We start from the raw sequence: 19,425 nt of genomic DNA on the forward strand, positions 1-19,425 counted from the left end.
TGTTACTTATAGTAACTTATTGTACTGTCTTAGGTTACTCTGTGATCTTACATTTATTCTTACTGTTCCCTTCAAAAGCTTCCTAAACTTTTGCTTGGTAACTTTATTGTTCTTATTTCTATTTCCCTTTAAAACTTCACTAAACTTTCTCCTGGTAACTTCTTGTACTATCTCCATTTATGTCTGTGTGTGTGTGTGTGTGTGTGTGTGTGGGGTTAAGATAAGATAAACAGTCCTCTAGTGGCCTCATGTCTCCTGGCCAGCTTCTGTATCAGTGATACAAGATAGTGTTGGCGGTCTTATGTCTTCATGCTGATGGTGATGCTTATGATGTGTGTATACACTTATGTGTGTGTGTGTTACTATCAAGGCCACTGGTGCCCTATGTAGCCTTGAGGTGGAATCCGTAACCTTTATCAGCATTTTTGGAGTGTTTTAAAGTGTGTTGTTGGCGAGTAAGTGTGCGTTTATCATCTGGTTTATAATGTTTATTTTGTTTAGAGATCGCTTGACACACACAATTTGTTGCTTGTTTGTTTATTTAGTTCAGTTTTAAAGTACGAATGTATGTTGTTGTATCGTTTTATTTTTATAACTACTACTAGTATTTGATTCTCTAGAGTATAAAATGTGGACTTAATTTTTTTGTCTCCTGTGTAACTTATTGGTGGTGGGGAGCTGTTACTCTGAGGCGGCTGTGTTGGCAAAATGTATATTGAGCGAGTGTTGATAATGGAGTGGTGTGGAAAGCTGCATGTGTTTGGCTTCAGAATAGGATAGACGAGTGTACTTAGCTTACTTAGCCAGAGAGAAGTAATGAGTATGCATTGCTATTTATGTTTTGTACTGTTGAATGTGTAGTGTGGTAGGTAAGATATTGTGTACTGAGTAGGAAAAGAGATAAATGTTTAAATATTTTTTGTTATTGAATTTTATGTGTTCAACTGTACATTTTAAGTTTCCAAAGAGAGAGTGCCATCTGACTGATTTTGCAGCACCAAAACCCAAATCACTTACTCCTAACAGACAGGTCTCTCTAGCTAACTTGTACATGATGCTTTGATACTAAATTCTCATAAGTTATTGCACGCACATAAAATAAAAGACATTGAAGGAAAAAAAGAGTGTATAACTTTTCATCAGCAAATCAAGATATAAATAAAAGAGAAACACGTAAATGATCTAACTCTGACACAAATATCTAATGAGAGGTGAAGGGAGTAGACGAGTTAGCAACTGGTTCCTTACAGACTGTGCTGGGCTGGTGAAACACATTATTATAGTCACACCTTTACCTAACACCTGCCTTCCCTGATTGACTCACCAGCCAACACCTGCACCTACCATTAATGCCTTTTTGCCTCAGTCTCTCTCCATACAGTACTCCCATCAGTGTTCTGTATCCAGGAGACTAATTGGAGTGTCATAGTGGGTGGTTACTCTGGCAACCATGACTGCATTTCTTTCATTATTTAATTTTATTTTTAATTTCCATAAGGACTTTTACTTTCTTTCAATGTTCTTTTACTTTCTATCAATGTTTTTCTTTTTTTCTAATTATTTTCCTGGCCATGCTACTTTTCCAGCAACCATGAATGCATCTTTCTCTTTTGATATTGTTTTTTAGGTGTTTTCTTGTGTTTCTCGTTATCTGAATGTCTGTTGTGTATTTTTTTGGCAAATCAAATTTACTTCATTTCATCTGTTCTGGAAATTTATATTGTTTGTTTTTTAAGATTTTTTGGTTTGGAAATTTCATAAGACATTTCTTGAGAGAGTTCATAGGATAGGTTTTTTATTTTTGGAGATTTCATACACAATTTTTTCATGTTTTGGAAATTTTAAAAGACATTAGTGAAGTGCAATGCTGTGTTGTTGACCACCACCATCACTGTTCACCACCTCACCACCTCCTGCTCCTCCCCTGCAGTGTTACTGTAACGACTCGGCGAGATCATGGACCCGACCTCTATGCAGCAGACAGTGATGGAGTCCCCCGAGGCCACCCCCGCCCCCCAGGAGGTTGACCTCGGCTCCCCCCACATCCCCGCAGAACCCCCAACTTCCCCCAAAGCTGACCAGGCCTACGAACCACTCAGCTATGACGAGGTGAGTGTGGCACCACTGGACCAGAACTCTATTGTAATGCCATGTGTTTATTTGAATTTCTCATTTATTTATCTTTTTATTATGTGCAGCAAAGTTCAAAATTGTTTATATATCCTCATTTACTGCATCTCTCTCTCTCTCTCTCTCTCTCTCTCTCTCTCTCTCTCTCTCTCTCTCTCTCTCTCTCTCTCTCTCTCTCTCTCTCTCTCTCTCTCTCTCTCTCTCTCTCTCTCTCTCTCTCTCTCTCTCTCTCTCACAGTTGTATTCATGTGTTTCTCTATATTTACAATGTCTTTCCATGTAATCTTATAAACTTTATTGTGTTTAGTCATTGCCTTCTGACCTTTGTCCTTTTTTCTTTTATCATGTTTCTTGATGTTTTTCCTTCCTCTAATTTTTCATTTATTTTCCTGAATGTTGCTGGTTTCCTTTTATTTCTGTGGTATTTATGTAGCGTGAAGGTTTTTTTCTTGTTTCATTTTTTCTGTTCTTCCTTCTTTCCTTTCTTTTTACTTAGTTGTTACTGTTTCTAACTTATATTGTTCTCGTTTTGTTATTACTTTTATAATTTCATCCTTTCCCATATCATTCTCTTATTTTTCTTCCCCTCCTTTGCTTCCTTCCTTCTCCCTTCTTCTTCTTCCCTGCATGTCTCTTCCTTCCTTTCCATTATGCATGAATTTTTCCTCATTCTATCATGCATTTCTTCTTCATTGTCCTGTTTCCTTCCTGCCTTCCTCATTTTATCATTCCTCTCTTCCTTCTCTCCTTTCCTTCTTGCCTTCCGTTATTCTTTTATTTTTCATTGTCATTCCTTTTTACTTTCCTTGCTATGTTCTTTGCATCCCTATCTCTCTTTCTGCCCTTCCTTCCTTTTCTCTCTCTCTCTCTCTCTCTCTCTCTCTCTCTCTCTCTCTCTCTCTCTCTCTCTCTCTCTCTCTCTCTCTCTCTCTCTCTCTCTCTCTCTCTCTCTCTCTCCTGGCATTTCCTTCCTGCCTTACATTATTCATTCACATTTTCCTCATTCAATTACTCGTTTCCACTACTTTAGCTCTGTTTCCCTCATTGTTTCCTTCCTGCCTTCTGTTCATGTCCTCCTCATTCTATCACTCTACTTGCCCTTGCTTTGGTGTCTACCTCTATCCTGCTTGCCACACCACTATCACCTTTTTTTACATTCCCTGCTTTGTTGTGCTCTTCTATCCTACTCACCACACCACCACATCACCTCACCACCTCTTGTGCCTCCTCAGCTCTTTCCAGCACTCCCCAATGCTGAGATGGCCGCACCTCCCACGGTTGATGCCCCAAGAGACAACTGGAACCAACTCAGTGAAATGCGGATTCCGTCCTCGGTGATTACCCAAGTAAGTCTGTGTGTGTGTGTGTGTGTGTGTGTGTGTGTACATTACTAGTTTGTTGACATTTCATTCTTATTTCATTGCCTCCTTGTCTCAATTTAGTATGTTTTGTATCCGTGTGTGTGTGTGTGTGTGTGTGTGTGTGTGTGTGTGGCACGCACGCATTGTACTAGTTTATTTACAGTTTTTCCCTCTCTCATTACCTCCTTGTCTTAATTTAGTAGTGTTTTTGTATTCATGTGTATTTGCATTGGTATGGATTGGATATACACTCGACCCTTGAAACAGTGGACCTCCCATCAACAGATTTCGGAAACTACGGACAAATTCTGGGGTCCGGTTTAATGTATGGACGAATATTAAAATGCGCGCGATTGTCCATTCCCGGTAAATTATTGTCCGGTAGGTGGCGGGTCGGTCGCGTCATCAGCTGTTGGCCGCCATGTTTTATCTTCAGTCTGTGCGTTTTCAACCAACAGCGAACATTGTCCAGTGCTTACCACGGCTTTTTTATGCATTTGTAATATTTATTAAACTGACCATGCTCATGTCATCTATTTCAGGTTATTTGTTGTACTTAATGCTTTGTAATACTGCTTGAATGATTTCTTAATGATTACACAGTATTTTACGTACATTTTATACAGTTTTTTACGTACTTTTGCAAAGAACGGACTTTTGCAATCTACGGACAGGGTCGTGCATGCATTTGTCCGTTGTTTCGAGGGTCAAGTGTACATTAAATTTGTAGGTTTCTTTTATTTCTCTTTTATTGTTCATTCATTTCTCCATTGTCACTTTTTCTGTGTGTGTGTGCAGGTGTTCCGCGTGCCGTATGAGGAGAGGGCAAAGATCGACGGCAACAATCAGTTCGGGGAGTCAGCATCGTCCCGCATTTGTGCCGAGATCAACAGGCACACTGGAGCCCACATTGAGATCTCCTCTGCCAAGGACCAGTCGCTGACCTTCCTCGTCACCGGAAAGAACGACGCTGTGGCTCGCGCTCGCCGCCTCGTCCTGGAGAGGTTCCAGATGCAGGCCCGAGTCACTGTCAAGATCCCCAAGGTGAGGTTTGCTGGCTGACTTAAACCTCCATGGCTCCTATTTGTTGTGTCTTTCCTTCATCTCTTTTACCTCTATTTATTGCAGCTTTCCTCTATCATCTTTTTTTTTTTTTTTTTTTTTTTTTACTTCTATTTGTTGTCTTTCCTTTATCATCTTTTTGACTGTTATTATATCACATGCTTATTCTTCCCTTTCTTCAGTAATAATTATATATACAAAATAATAAACTTCAATAAACACCACATACATTCTTTTTTCCCTTCAAGATCACTCCACTTAATTTTGCTGACCAATAAACATATGCAAATTATTTCCCTTCTCATTTTCCCCCATCAATAAACCACTTACAATTTTTTCCCCATTTTCCAATATAAGCATCACTTACAAATCCTTCTCTTTCCTGTTTCCCTGCACTGGATCACCACCCCTCCCCATTTTACCTATCAATAGACATCACTCATAATTTCCCCACCTTTCCATCAATCATCACCACTTACAATATTCCTTCTCTTTCCTACATCCCTGCGTAGGACCACCACCGCTTCATCCTGGGCAAGAAGGGCAAGCGTCTTCAGGAGCTGGAGCAGAACACGGCCACCAAGATCCAGGTGCCAAGCCCGAAGGATGGCTCTGAGGACATTGTGGTGATGGGAACCCGCGATGCTATTGACAAGGCCCTGCACGAAATCCAGCAGACCTCTGATGAACAGGTGAGAGAAGGAGAGACACAGAGAGAGAGAGAGAGAGAGAGAGAGTAGTTATTGAAGAGTATAGGCAGGTGGAAAGGATCATAAGAGAAGGAGTGTAAAGTGAAGGAGATGGAGAGAGAAAGTAAGGGAGTGTAAGTAGAAAGGATGAAATTAAAGGAGGATTTAAAAGTGGAGATGGAGAGAATGAGGGAGTGTAGATCATTAGGATGTGTGAAGTAGGTAGAAAGGATGAAATTAGAGGAGAATTGAAAAGTGAATGGGATGGAGGATGAAAATGATGGAGTGTAGGTGGAGAGGATATTAAAGGATTGAAAAGTGAAGAGAATGAGGGAGTATAGGTGGAAAGAATAATAAAAGAGGATTGAAAAGTGAAAGAAATGGAGGATGAAAATGAAAGAATGTAGATGGAAAGGATATTAAAGGATTGAAAAGTGAAGAGATGGAGGAAGAGAACAAGGGAGTATAAGGCATTAGGATGGAAGGAGTAAGCAGAAAGGATCAAGTCAGAGGAGAATTGAAGAGAGGAGGAGATGGAGGAAGAGAATGAAGGAGTATGGGTTACTAGGATAGAAGAGGGAGTTATACATGGATATAGAGGGGGAAGGAAGTTTTTGTGGTCGTAAATTTAATATACAATTTATAAAGGCAACAGGTAGCAAATAAAGAAGTGATTAATTGGAACATTTTAACATATATACTTTCATCTTAGCCTTTTAAAATCACATATGGTTACTGGTACAAATTAACATGTTAGTAATTAGAGCTTTAAACAGCAATCTTTTATTTTATTTCCCTTTTAGCATGTCAACTTTACCTTCTTCTCAACATGTTATCTTTGCAGCTTCAGTCCTTCAACTCAATACAATACTTCCTCCCCACACTCTTTTTGCAATTCCAGCCAAGTACAAGCCTTCCTCCCAAAACTACTTTAGCAATTCCAGTCTCTCTCTCTCTCTCTCTCTCTCTCTCTCTCCGCACAGTTTTCACCTAGTCGTAACAACCAATCCTTAACCCCTTGAGTACTATGATGCATTTCCATGTTCATTCTGTTTACTATTAGGTGATTTTATACAGCTTCGGAAATGTATGTGGGGGATTGAAATAGTGAGGATTGTGGCCATTGATCTTCTAACCTCCTAATGTCAATGAAATGGTCAAATCGTACACAAATCTCCAGGTGAAAAAAAAATGTGTTTGAGTAATGAAGGGGTTAACACTTCTCTCTGTTCCAAACAGAGCAAGCAAGCCTATGAGAAACTGGAGATCCCCAAGCACTTCCATCCGTTCATCTGTGGCGCCAACAACGAAAGCATCCAGAGCATGATGGCGGAGCATGGAGTTCGCATCAACGTTCCTCCTCTCAGTGTCATGAAGAACGAGATCACCATTGCCGGAGAGAAGGACGGAGTGATGAAGTGCAAGGAGATCATCACAAAGAGACATAAGGAAATGGTACGTGTGTGTGTGTGTGTGTGTAAGAGTGAGGAAGACAGGATGTTTAAATGTTTTGGTGGTTAGTTGAAAAATTTGGACTGTTGCAGAGAGAGTGAGAGAGAGACAAAAAGTTTCAATATTTTTTTGTTTATATTGGTGTTGGTTTGTTAGAAGTTTGTATCTTACTGCTATGTGTGTGTGTGTTATGGAGAAAAATAGAATATTGTATAAATGTTTTCTTGTGCAGAGAGTTGAACTGATTTGTTGAAACTAGCTTACTTGTTATACAAATTTGTATCATACTGCTCAAGAGATTTAGAAAGAACTGAAAAATTGAATGAAGATTTAGTGACGAGATGCATGTATCCTGTTAATGAGCCTTTGAAGGAACTGTGGGAAAAATGAAACAGGAAGAGCTAATTAAAAAGAATTAGATAAAAGGAAATAACTGGGTAATTAATGAGGACACAGTAGAGAGACAGGCAGCACCATCACACACACACACACACACACACACACACACACACACACACACCCCGGTAGCTCAGTGGTTAGAGCGCTGGCTTCACAAGCCAGAGGACCGGGGTTTGATTCCCCGGCTGGGTGGAGATATTTGGGTGTGTCTCCTTTCACGTGTAGCCCCTGTTCACTTAGCAGTGAGTAGGTACGGGATGTAAATCGAGGAGTTGTGACCTTGTTGTCCCGGTGTGTGTTGTGTGCCTGGTCTCAGGCCTATCCGAAGATTGGAAATAATGAGCTCTGAGCTTGTTCCGTAGGGTAACGTATGGTTGTCTCGTCAGAGACTGCAACAGATCAAACAGTGAAACACACACGCACACACACATGCACACACACGCACACACACACACACGCACACACACACACAGGCTGTACCATCACTGCCTTTATTCCCAACAGGATCGCAAGTGCCAGACGGTCTCAGTGGAGGTACGCAAGTCCCAGCACAAGTACGTGATTGGCCCTCGCCGCTCCAACATTGCGGAGATCCTTCACGATACAGGAGTGTCTGTGGAGATGCCGCCCTCAGAGACCACCACCGAGACCATCACTCTCAGGGGGCCACAGGACAAGCTGGGCCAGGGTGAGTGACCAGTTGTAGTTAGTTAGCTATTTATTTATCTGTTTATTTTATAGATGGATGTTTGTGGGTAGCTGTGGTATGCCAAAGCTCCTCTGGTCTAGTATGGTGGTCTGCAAGATTGTTTTTCTCCTTTAGGGACTGTGTGTGTGTGTGTGTGTGGAATTACCAGCCTGGTATAGAGAATAGTTTTATTTTTGTTTTTAGTTGTTTTCCGTAGTAAGAGGTTTTAGCCAAAGTTAACAAATAAGTGTCTAAAAAATTAGCTTACTAAAAAGTCCTAAAATAGTAATAAAAGAAAGAGATTTGTAAATATATGGTTGCTATAACTGTTTCTCTTTGGTAACTATGAATGTCTTACTTCCATCAAACTGTCAAAAAATTTCTCCACATTTCCCTATTCTTTCACAAGAGGAAATAAAGAGAGCAAGAAAGAAAAAATTCCTTGATTGTATAGCTCTAAAAGTACATATTCTCACCACCACTCCCCAAATTGGCTTTTACCTGTATGTTCTGAGTAATTTTCCTGCCTCTTCACTCCCAGCACTTACAATGGTGTACGCTAAGGCCAACAGTGTGGTGCAACAGGATGTGGAAGCCCCAACCTGGCTTCACAAGTTTATCATTGGACGCAAGGGAGCCAACATTCGTCAGATAACTCAAGACCTACCTAAGGTGAGTGTGGTGGTGGTGGTGGTGGTGGTGGTGGTGGTGGTGGTGATCAGTAGTGTGGTGAGAGCTTGTAAGAATTGCACTGGTGTGTTGGGAGAGATGGAGGTGATGAAATGTATGTGTTGGAGGAGTTTAAAATGAAATTATCAGAAGTATTGATAAGATGGAAGTGTTTTGAAGAGTGTAAGGTAAAATTATTGAAAGTATTGATAAGAGGGAAGTATTTTGAAGGGTTTTAGATGACATTATTGGAAGTTTTGATAAGGTGGAAGCGAGGGAATGTACTTGAAGTGTTTTCAAGAGTTTAAGATAATGTTAGTGCAATTTTTTTATTAGAGAGAAGTGAGGGAATGTATATAAAGTGTTTGCAAAGGTTTAATATGAGGTTACTGGAAGTATTGATAAGAAAAAAGGGAGGGAATATATTTAAAGTGTTAGAAAAGGTTTAAGCATTGAGATAATGGAATGTGCTTTGGTTGTGTAATTGTGTTGATATAGAAGAGGGATTATAATGTTGAGATACTTGGAGGGTTAGAAAGAAATGGGTTAGTGATGTTTTGGTGAGTGTTATGTAAGAAGGCAGGTGATTCAATTGTAGAACTTTTTTGAGTGGTTAGAAAAATGGTTTGAGAGTAAAGGCAAACCTGAAATATTCATCAGATAAATGTTTACTGTATGTCTCTGTATCTCCTTCTCTACCTCCCCTCATCTCCACCTCTCCTCTCCACTTTGACTCATCACCTCTCCTCCTCTCTACCTCTCTTCATCTCCTTCTCTTCTCATCTCCCCTTCTCTTCCCCACCTGTTCTTATCACCTTCCCTCATCACTTCTCTTCACTTCTCCACATCATCTCTTCTTATCAATTCTCCTCTCCACCTCTTCTCATCATCTTTCCTCATCATCTTTTTTCTCCACCTCTTCTCATCACCCTCACTTATCACCTCTCCATCTTCCCTTATCACCTCTCTTCTTCACTTTCCCTCATCACTTCTTTTCTCCAATTTTCCACATCACCTCTCTTCTCATCACCTCTCCATCTATCCTCATCACTTTCCCTCATCACCTCTTTACATCACCTCTCCTCCACCAGGTGCATGTGGAATTCACTGACAAGCAGGGTGGAATCAAACTGGAGGGTCCGCCGGAGGAAGTGGAGATCGCAGCAGAGAAGCTCGAGAACATGATTTCTGAGATGAAGAGTAAACTGTGCTTTGATGAGATCTCTGTGGACCCTAAGTAAGTATTGGTGAGCTGTGGGGATGATCAAGAGCACTGTAGGTTTGTCAGGGATGGTTTAAAGAGATGGGGTTGCATGTATTTGACCCCTCCAGTACCATGATTCATTCTACTTACAATTTAGTGATTTTATGCAGCTTCATAAACTTGCGTGGGGATTAAAATGGTGAAGACTCTGGCTATTAATCTTCTGACATTCATAGAGCCTTCCTAATGTCAATGAAATGGTTTAATCATACACAAATCTCAAGGTAAAAATGTGTTCCAGTACTGAAGGGGTTAAGAGAGCTATTGAGTTTTTAAGAGATATGGATGAGCTGTGTGGGATGATTAAGAACACTGTAGATTTGTCAGGGATATTTTAAAGGGATGAAATTGCATGGTATTGATTTTTAAGGATGTTTAAAGGGATGAGATAGCATGGGATTGTTTTTTTATTGATTTTTAAGGAAGTTATTGAGTTTGTAAGAGATATTGGTGAGTGATGCATTGATCAAGGATACTGTAAATATGTCAAAGATGTTTTAAAGGGATGAGATTGAATAGCATTGGTTTTTAAGAATGTTGTCGGGGATGGAATTGCTTTTTATGGATGTTTTAGGAAGCTACTGATTTTTTAAAGCTATCAGTGACCTGTGGAATGATCAAAAGCACTGTAGATTTGTCAAGGATGTTTTAAAGGGATGGAATTTCACAGTAGTAATTTTTAAGGATATTTAAAAAGGTAAGATAGCGTAGGATATGAGGAAGCTATTGAGTTTTTTAAAAAGTTATGGATGAGGTATGTGGGATGATCAAGAGCACTGTATATTTGCCATGGTAAAGCGATAGGATTAAATGGAATTAGTTTTTAAGGTTTTTTAAGGGGATAAGATTGCATTCTGTTTTGTAGTGAAGTCTCGTGTTGTGTTTTTCTGGAGTAATTTCCTTGGTTCTTCCTTGCATTGTGTTTATCACGTTGTACTCCACCAAAGCACTCTGGAGGTCCTTCATGTCTTAATTTAGACCTATAATATCCAGCCTTTTGTATCATATTATTGTATTATCACTCTGTTGTCTTTTTATGGAAGTTTAAAGAAGTTACTGAATTTTTATGGATATTGAAAAGTAATGGGATGTTTGCAAGTGTTTAGGAGGGACAGAATTGCATGGGGGTTGATTTTTTAAGGGTTAGGGTGAGGTATCGAGTTTATAGATATTGAAAAGTAATGGGGAAATTCGTAAGTGTGTTCAGGAGGGACAGAATTGCATGGGGGTTGATATTTTAAGGGTTAGGGTGAGGTATTGAGTTTATGGATATTGAAAAGTAATGAGGGAGTTCTTAAGTGAGTATAAAGGGAACAGATTTGGACAGAGTTGAGTTTTAAAGGTTAAATTTGGTTAGGTTGATTAATTTTTAAGTGTTGTGGGTTATTAAGTTTTTAGGGATATTTAAGGCAATGGAAGAATTTATAAGTGTGTTTAAGGGGGACAATTACATGGGGTTGATTTTTAAGGGTTTGAATAGAGTTTTTAGCGATGTGTAAGGTAAGGAAAGAGTTCATTAGTGTGGTAAAGGGGGCAAATTGCATGTTATTTATTTTTAAAGGTTGGGGTTGAAGGGGTGTTGAAGTTTAAGGGATTCTGAAAACTAATGGGAGAGTTTTTAAGTGTTCAATATTGTTTTGTAGGAGGAAATGAGGAGCCACATTATTTTATAGTGGAAAGAAAGCACATCACTATAAAAAATTGTGTGAAAGAGAACAGTGGAAGAGGAATGTTACTTCTAAGGAGGAGAAAAGGGAGAAATATTGTTTTAAGAGGGAAAAATGACCAGTGACATTAGTTCAAGGGGAAAAAAAAACATTACCATAAACTATTGGAAGTGTATAACCTCTCCTTCTCCCTCTCCCTCTCTCTTCTCCTCCATCTCCATCTCTCCCTCTCCCTTCTCCATCTTCATCAACCTTTCTCCCTCTCCATCTTTCCCTCCCTCCCCCTCCCCCTTGCCCTCTCTTCCTCTCTCCCTTACTTCCACTCTCCCTCTTCCTCTCCCTGTCCCTCTGCCTCCCCCTCTCTCCCTCAAGGTTCTACAAGCATATCATCGGCAAGAACGGATCCAATATCAATCGCATCCGTAATGACACCGGAGTGCTCATCAACATCTCCGAGGCTGACGGCAGCAACCTGATCCGCCTGGAGGGCAGCCCAGAGGGTGTCAGGCAGGCCAAGCAGGTGTGTGTGTGTGGTGGAGTATTTAGTGGGTGGAAGGAAGGAGTGGCTATGGGTGGATGGGTTCATGTATTGGTCAGTCTTATTGATTTTTGGGGTATCTAGGTTAGTTTTTTTTTTTTTATTTTTTTTTTTTTGTGTGTAGGTGAAGGAAGAGGTGGATGGGTGGGTGTATATTGGTCACTCATTGCTTTTGTTTTTTATTTTGATAGCAGATAAAGGAAAATAAAGTGTTAGTTTCAGTACCAGATAAAGGATGAAAAGTGTACCCTAAATAAGTGTTAATAGCAGGTAAGGGGAAAAGTGTAAGTTTCAGTAGCAGGTAAAAGATAAAAGTATGGCTAAAGAAGTGTTAATAGCAGGTGAAGGAAAAAAATGTATCTTGTTTCAGTAGCAGTCTAGCAGGTAAAACAAATAAGTGCATCTAAAGAAGTGTTAATAGCAGGTAAGGTGGGAAAAAGTGTATCAAAGTTTCTGTTGCAGGTAAAAGAGATAGAAGTATTTAGGTAAGTGTTGATTGAAGGTAAGGGAGAGAAAAGTGTATCAAAATTTCTGTTGCAGGTAAAAGAGGGGAAAAAAAAATATTGTAAATGTCAGTAGCAGTTAGTAAAATAGGTAAGTTTGTATAGCAGGTAAAGGAGAAAAAGGTGTGTCAATAGCAGTTATGGATGAAATAGTGTACATGAAAGAGTATCAATGGCAGTTATGGATGAAAAAGTGTAATTAATAGGGAATCAGTGGCAATTATGGATGAAAAGTGTAAATAATAGGGAATAAATGACAGTTATGGATGAAAGAGTGTACATACTAGGGTATCAATAGCAGTTACAAATGAAAAAAGTGACCATGATAAGGAATCAATAGCAGTTGTAGATGAAAAAGTGTACATTAAAGGGAATCAGTGGCAGTTAACAGCAAGAGTTAACAAGCGCAGTACAGACTTTTCACTAACTCTATAAATCTTTTGAGGAACTGGCAATCAAGTGGACTTTTTTCTTTTCTCTCCTTTGGTCAGCTTCCCCTCTCACATAAAAAAAAAAAGAAGTTAACAAGCACAGTAAAAAAGTAGGTAAGTGTATTAAAAGTTAATAATCGCATCTGACCAACACTTCCTTTCCCACGACAGGAACTGGAGGAGCTGGTGACCAAGATGGAGAACGAGAAGGAGCGTGACATCCACATTGACCAGCGCTTCCACCGGACCATCATTGGCACCAAGGGAGACAAGATCAAGGAAATAAGGGACAGATTCAACCAAGTGCAGATCTCATTCCCGGATCCTGGTGAGTGACAGTGGCCATGTTGTCCTTCAGTAACCATGCAGCAAGGTCTTCAGTGTTTGTTATTGATTCATTGCTCTGCTTTATTGTTCTTAAGTGTGTCTCCCTTTAACCTCTTCAGTACTGTGACATGTTTTCATATTTATTCTGCTTTCTATATGGTAATTTTATACAGCTTCAGAAACTTGTGTTTAGATTAAAATAGTGAAGACTGTGGACTTTAATCTTTTGAGCTCCATGGACTTATAATGTCAATAAAATCACCTAATTGTACCCAAAACTCAAGGTAAAAATATGTCACAGTACTGAAGGGGTTAATGTAACTCTGGTGAACTCAAACTCCTTACCTGCTTCTTTATTCCCATCTTCCTGTGACCTGAACTCATTGAAGAGAGAGGAGGTTTCAAGACATTTATCCCATTATTTTGGCTGACTCACTCTCTCAGACCTGCTGGGGACTGGCATCGAAGTGGGGTGTTTTGTTTAATTGTTTTTGTTCCCCTTGGCCAGATTTCCCCTCTAAATTGTAAAAAAAAAAAGAAAAACAAAAACTCAGATCCATAATGCTCAGATGTGTTCCAGATTATATTTTTACTTCCCTCACATCAAACCAATATTTTCACTGGACTTTATTTATTTCACTTCCTCTCCCTTCCCAAATCTTTTACATTATGGATAACACCACAAGCCATTATCACTGGTCCCCTTGCATCACCAGACCAGCGTATTTTTCACTTGACTTTATATATTTCACTTCGCTTCCCCTCCACTTCTCACATTCTTGACTTTATAACATCACAAGCCATTACCACCGTCCCCCTCACATCACCAGACCTACATATTTTTTTATTTTGACTTTATATATTTCACTTCTCCTTCACTTCCCACATTTCACTTCTTCATTTCCCACATCTTTTACCTTACTTATAACATCACAAACCATTACCACTGTTCCCCTCACACCACCAACTCACTACCACAGGGGAGCAGTCAGACTTGGTGAAGATCCGCGGCCCCAAGGATGATGTAGATGGCTGCCACCAGTACCTGAAGAAGATGGTGCGTGACCTGGCTGAGTCCAACCACCAGGTCAAGGTCTCCATCTTCCGCCAATTCCACAAATTCATCATTGGCAAGGGTGGAGCGAACATCAACAAAGTGAGTGGCTTGGTGTTCATTGAGAGTAAATCCTGAGCAATAGAAAACAAGCTGGGTTCTTTACTTTACTTTACTTTAATAGGGAATCAAATGAGGAGCTTGAAGAGTAAACTGTTCTCTTTGTCTTTATGGAAAATTATAAGAAAACCTTTGAAAAATAGCAAATGACTTTTATTGTCTTAAAAATTAAAACAAAACGGTGAGAAAAGAATATCTTCATAGGGAGTCAAATGATGACTTTAAAAAGTAAACTCTTCTCTTTATCTTCATGGAAAATCAACAAAAAACATGAGAAAAGGAAAATTGTATTCTTTATTTACTTGAAAATCAAAACAAAGGTGCAAAAAAAGAAACTACTGTCATGAAAGATCAGAACAAAACTATTAAAAAAAGAAACTATAGTCACTATCTTAGAGAATTAAAAAAAAGCTAAAATGTGTCAATATACCAAGTGAATGTTATGAACCACAGACTTTGGAATAACTGTAACCCTTTCAATACTGGGACACATTTTGTAGCTTGAGATTTGTGTACAATTAGACCAATTTATTGACATTAGGAAGGGTCTGTGGAGTTCAGAAGATTAACGGCCACAGTCTACACTATTTTAATCCTCCACATAAGTTTCTGAAGCTGTATAAAATCACCAAATATTAAGCAGAATGAATATGAGAATGCATCACAGTACTGAAGAGGTTTAAACATTTTCTCTTGATGTCCCTATAGATCAGGGAGGAGACAGGGACACGCATTGATCTTCCCTCCGAGGGGCAGAACAGTGACGAGATCACCATCACCGGCCGTAAGGAGAACTGTGAGAAGGCCCAGGAACGCATTCAGAAGATTCAGGATGAGCTGGTGTGTACTGACCCTACCTGGACCATTTGTTCATGTTGATTTCCTTGTTTTTGTTATCTTAATCTTTCCTTCCTTACTCTACCTGGACCATTTATGTTTTACTCCAGTTCATGTTGATTTCCTTGTTTTGTTATCTTAGTCTTGTTCTTTCCTTACCCTACCTGGACCATTAATTTTTTACTCCAGTTCATGTTGACATCCTTGTTTTCTTATCTCCTTAGTCTCATTAATGTTTTACTTTAGCTCATGTTAATTTCTACTAATTCTCTATCATCTCCTAGTCTTTTTCATTACTTTCTCCCTCATAATATTCTTTCACAACACCTTATGACTGTTTTTGTTAAGTCTGTCATCCTACTTATCTACAGCTCTCTCTCTCTCTCTCTCTCTCTCTCTCTCTCTCTCTCTCTCTCTCTCTCTCTCTCTCTCTCTCTCTCTCTCTCTCTCTCTCTCTCGTATCATATTACAGTTTTGTTGCCAAGTTTAATTATTCCTCTTACTTGTTTTCCTTTTCTCTCTCTCTCAGCATTCTTTCTTTATCATGCCTTATTACTTGTTGCCAGATTGTTCTATCCTTATCTACTCCCTCTTACCTACTTTCCATTTCTTTCTTGTAACATTCTTTTTATCACCATGACAGATTTTTTCCACTAATCTAAAATCAGTCAGTTGAAATTATGTTACTACAGAATTAGACAAATTTATGGATGTTGATGAAGTGATATTAAATAGGCACTTTTTATACTGGGATATCATATGTGTGGGTTTAATGACTTCTTGCAGCTTCCATTGACTTCTATTCCTAATTATTCCTCTCCTTGCCACTCCAGGCCAGCATTGTGGAGGTGGACATCATCATTCCAGCCAAATTCCACAACTCCATGATTGGCGCAGGAGGGAAGCTGATTCAGAGTGTCAGTGAGGAGTGTGGCGGAGTGGCCATTAAGTTCCCGCCACCTGGAAAAGGCTCTGAAAAAAGCTCCGACAAGGTGTGTTATACCTGACTGAAGTTATATTGTATTCCTTCACTGTGGTATAGCAGTGTGATACTAAAAGCAATGTGTGGAGTCTTTATTAGCATCTACAAGAGAGACTTACATAGAATAGTGTGTAATTTCTTGACAGTAGAGTGTTTGGAAGTGACTAGGAAGAAGAGAGATTGTTTCAGAGTGGTTTGTATGTGAGGAAAGTTGTGCCAAGTACCAATGGAAGGGTTAACAAGATTCAGGTCAGAAAATATTGTGGAAGATAGAGAATAGGTAGAATTTGCAGGTGAAGGTGGGAAGTATTGTGCAGCAGAGACATTGTTCATTATTTTTTGTTAGAGAATTGGATTTGGGTGTTATTTGTGATCCATCTGTGACTTCTGCTGCAGGTGACCATCCGTGGACCCAAGGAGGATGTGCACAAGGCCAAACAAATCCTGGTTGACCTCAGCAATGAGAAGCAGTTGGCCAGTTACACTACTGAGGTGTGTGTGTGTGTGTGTACTTGTGGTGTGTTTCCTAGTTACAGTATAAATTAAATTGACTAAGTTATGATTTTTCCATTTATACTTTTCTCTTAGTTATTGAAGAAGTTGTTGGTGTCACTGTGCTCACTCCATCTTTTTCAACTCCTCCAGGTCTCTCTCTCTTAACCTAACTCCCTGGCCACACTTGAATTTCAAACCAGGACTAAACAAACTCATAATGCAGATATTCACTCAAAACTTTTTTTACTTTGCTTAACATTTTATTTCACTTCCATCAATATCAGAAGCTTGTGTTGCAGCCTGTACCATGTGTTGAGTAATGACGTGTGTTTGTTTGTGTGTGTGGCAGGTGCGTGCCAAGCAGCAGCATCACCGCTTCCTCATCGGGCGCAACGGTGCAAACATCCGCAAGATTCGTGACGCCACTGGAGCGCGCATCATCTTTCCCACAGACAAGGATGAGGACAAGGAGCTCATCACCATCATTGGAAAGAAGGTACACACACTCACACTCACCTGCTTATCCTCAATTACCACAATAACTACTCTCACCTGTTCTCACCAAAGTACTCAGGTTGTTTTTCACATACTGTCACATATACTAGAAGTGATTTTCAGGATGGTTCTTTTACAGGATAAACTATTCTAGGTACTGTTAAGACTCTGACAAAGTTAATTGTTACTGTTGATTTTTTTAGGAGTGTCAAAGTGGAAGACTCAAAGTAGTATTGGTGGTGATAAAACCTCATGTAGCCATTGTTGTGTAGTTCTGGTCTCCATGAAGGAAGGATGTAGGTCTGTTAGGATTAGTGCAAAGGAGAATGACTAAAAGGATACTGGAGATGAAGGTTGTTCCTTATGGCATGAGACTGAAGGTATTTAATTTACATTCCTTAGAGAGGAGTAGGTTATGAGGGGACCTGATAGAATAAGTGGTAGTATAGAGAGTGTAGAGAGAGTAAAAAAAAAAAAAATAGTGTGTAGCACATTGTGTAAGTGCTGAGTGTGGTGTTTGGTGTTTGTTGTGCAGGATGCCATTGCCAAGGCCAAGGAGCAGCTGGAGGCCACCATCAAGGAGCTGGACCAGGTGGTGGAGGAGACCATGATGGTGGACCCTCGCCACCACCGACACTTTGTGGCACGCCGCGGGGAGGTGCTCAGGCAGATTGGGGACCAGTACGGTGGAGTCACTGTGTCCTTCCCCAGGTCGGTGTGCAGAGTGACAAGGTTAGTGATGGCGTGTGGTGTTGCCTTGTTGGGTGTCATTATGTATACAGACATCATTATTTGTACAGACTCATATAGGGTGCTTATAAGTATACATCACTTACGCATCACTCCCTTATCCACAAAGACTTCCCCACACCAGTCACTGAAAACTCTAAAGCTGCTCTAAAAGTGACATTGAGTGATCCCAAGGCACTGGCAGGCTCAACAATGAAGGAGGTGGTGCAGCACTGCTAGTACACTGACACAAAGCATTGGTGTGTGGACAGGTGACTCTGAAGGGAGCCAAGGAGTGTGTGGAGGGAGCCCGTGCACGCATCCAGGAGATTGTGAGTGACCTGGAGGAGATGGTGGAGTTGGAGGTGGTGATCCCGCAGCGCTACCACCGCACTGTGATGGGGTCGCGGGGCAGCAAGGTGCAGGCCATCACCATGCGCCATGAGGTGCAGATCAAGTTCCCCGAGAAGGACAGCGGTGTGCACCTCACCAACGGGGAGGAGGACGGTGCGCAGGTGTGTCTGGGCTCTGGTTGGATCATGATGGAAGCTGCTCTCATTTGCTCCTTGTAGCAATGGATATTATTTTGTGTTCATATTCTCTGCTATTACATTATTTATCTTTCATCTCTCTCTCTCTCTCTCTCTCTCTCTCTCTCTCTCACATATTCAAGCACAGTTAGTGAACATAGGGAATGATGTGTTCATTGGTGTTGGTATTAATGTGTGGTGTTGTGTTAGTCCTGTTGATGGTAACACCAGTGCAATGCAGGTGAATGGTGAGGCTGAGCCAGAGACACGGCCTCAGGACATCGTGCGTATCATGGGCAAGAAGGAACGGTGTGAGGCAGCTCGAGACGCCCTGCTGGAGCTGGTGCCAGTGACGGTGCAGGAGGTGGTGCCCAACCGCCACCATCGCTACATCATCGGCCAGAAGGGCGAGAATGTGCGCCAGATGATGACGGAACACGACGTCAACATCCAGGTGCCGCCGCTGGTGGAGTGCAGTGACATTATCCGCATTACTGGCCCACCCGCCAACACAGAGCGAGCATGCCAGGCCCTGCGGGAGAAGGTGACGCAGCTGGAGGAGGAGGAGGCAGACAGGGAGGCCCGCTCCTTCAAGCTGACAATGGAGGTGGACCCAGAGTACCACCCCAAGATCATTGGCAAGCGCGGCGCTGTCATCACCAAGATCAGGGAGAAGCACAACGTCAACATCCAGTTCCCGCCCCGTGGTTCAGCCGAAGAGAGTGTCATCACCATCACCGGCTACGAGCAGAACGTGCAGGAGGCCAAGGCCGCCATCCTGGCCATCACCGGCGAGCTGGACAAGATGGTGCGTGACACGGTGGAGATAGACAGCCGCATCCACTCCCGCCTCATTGGCAGCCGCGGCCGAGCCATCCGCAAGGTCATGGAAGAGTACAAGGTGGGTGTTGGTGTGCTGTGGCTGGTGTGCTGTGAGGGAGTGGAGTGGTGATGGTGGTGAGAAGTGGCTTGCCTGTTTGTATAGTTGACACTTCCACAGTTG

At 41.0% G+C, this 19,425-nt stretch overlaps 1 protein-coding gene across 1 annotated transcript in view; it reads left to right on the forward strand.

Annotated features, from left to right (window-relative positions):
• LOC123511808 (vigilin-like) overlaps nt 1-19,425 on the forward strand; it is a 29,836-nt gene that overhangs the window by 7,304 nt on the left and 3,107 nt on the right. The window contains 19 exon segments of the mRNA XM_045267837.1: nt 1,931-2,109; nt 3,363-3,476; nt 4,290-4,535; nt 5,066-5,245; nt 6,482-6,697; nt 7,598-7,781; nt 8,323-8,453; nt 9,542-9,687; nt 11,754-11,901; nt 13,025-13,181; nt 14,161-14,336; nt 15,063-15,194; nt 16,025-16,183; nt 16,570-16,665; nt 17,018-17,164; nt 17,699-17,873; nt 17,876-17,895; nt 18,165-18,407; nt 18,664-19,323. Of these exon segments, the coding sequence (XP_045123772.1) occupies nt 1,957-2,109; nt 3,363-3,476; nt 4,290-4,535; nt 5,066-5,245; nt 6,482-6,697; nt 7,598-7,781; nt 8,323-8,453; nt 9,542-9,687; nt 11,754-11,901; nt 13,025-13,181; nt 14,161-14,336; nt 15,063-15,194; nt 16,025-16,183; nt 16,570-16,665; nt 17,018-17,164; nt 17,699-17,873; nt 17,876-17,895; nt 18,165-18,407; nt 18,664-19,323 (3,483 nt within the window). The 5' untranslated portion in view covers nt 1,931-1,956.

The sequence above is a fragment of the Portunus trituberculatus genome, chromosome 32 (genome assembly GCF_017591435.1).
Source record: "Portunus trituberculatus isolate SZX2019 chromosome 32, ASM1759143v1, whole genome shotgun sequence".
NCBI lineage: Eukaryota > Metazoa > Arthropoda > Malacostraca > Decapoda > Portunidae > Portunus > Portunus trituberculatus.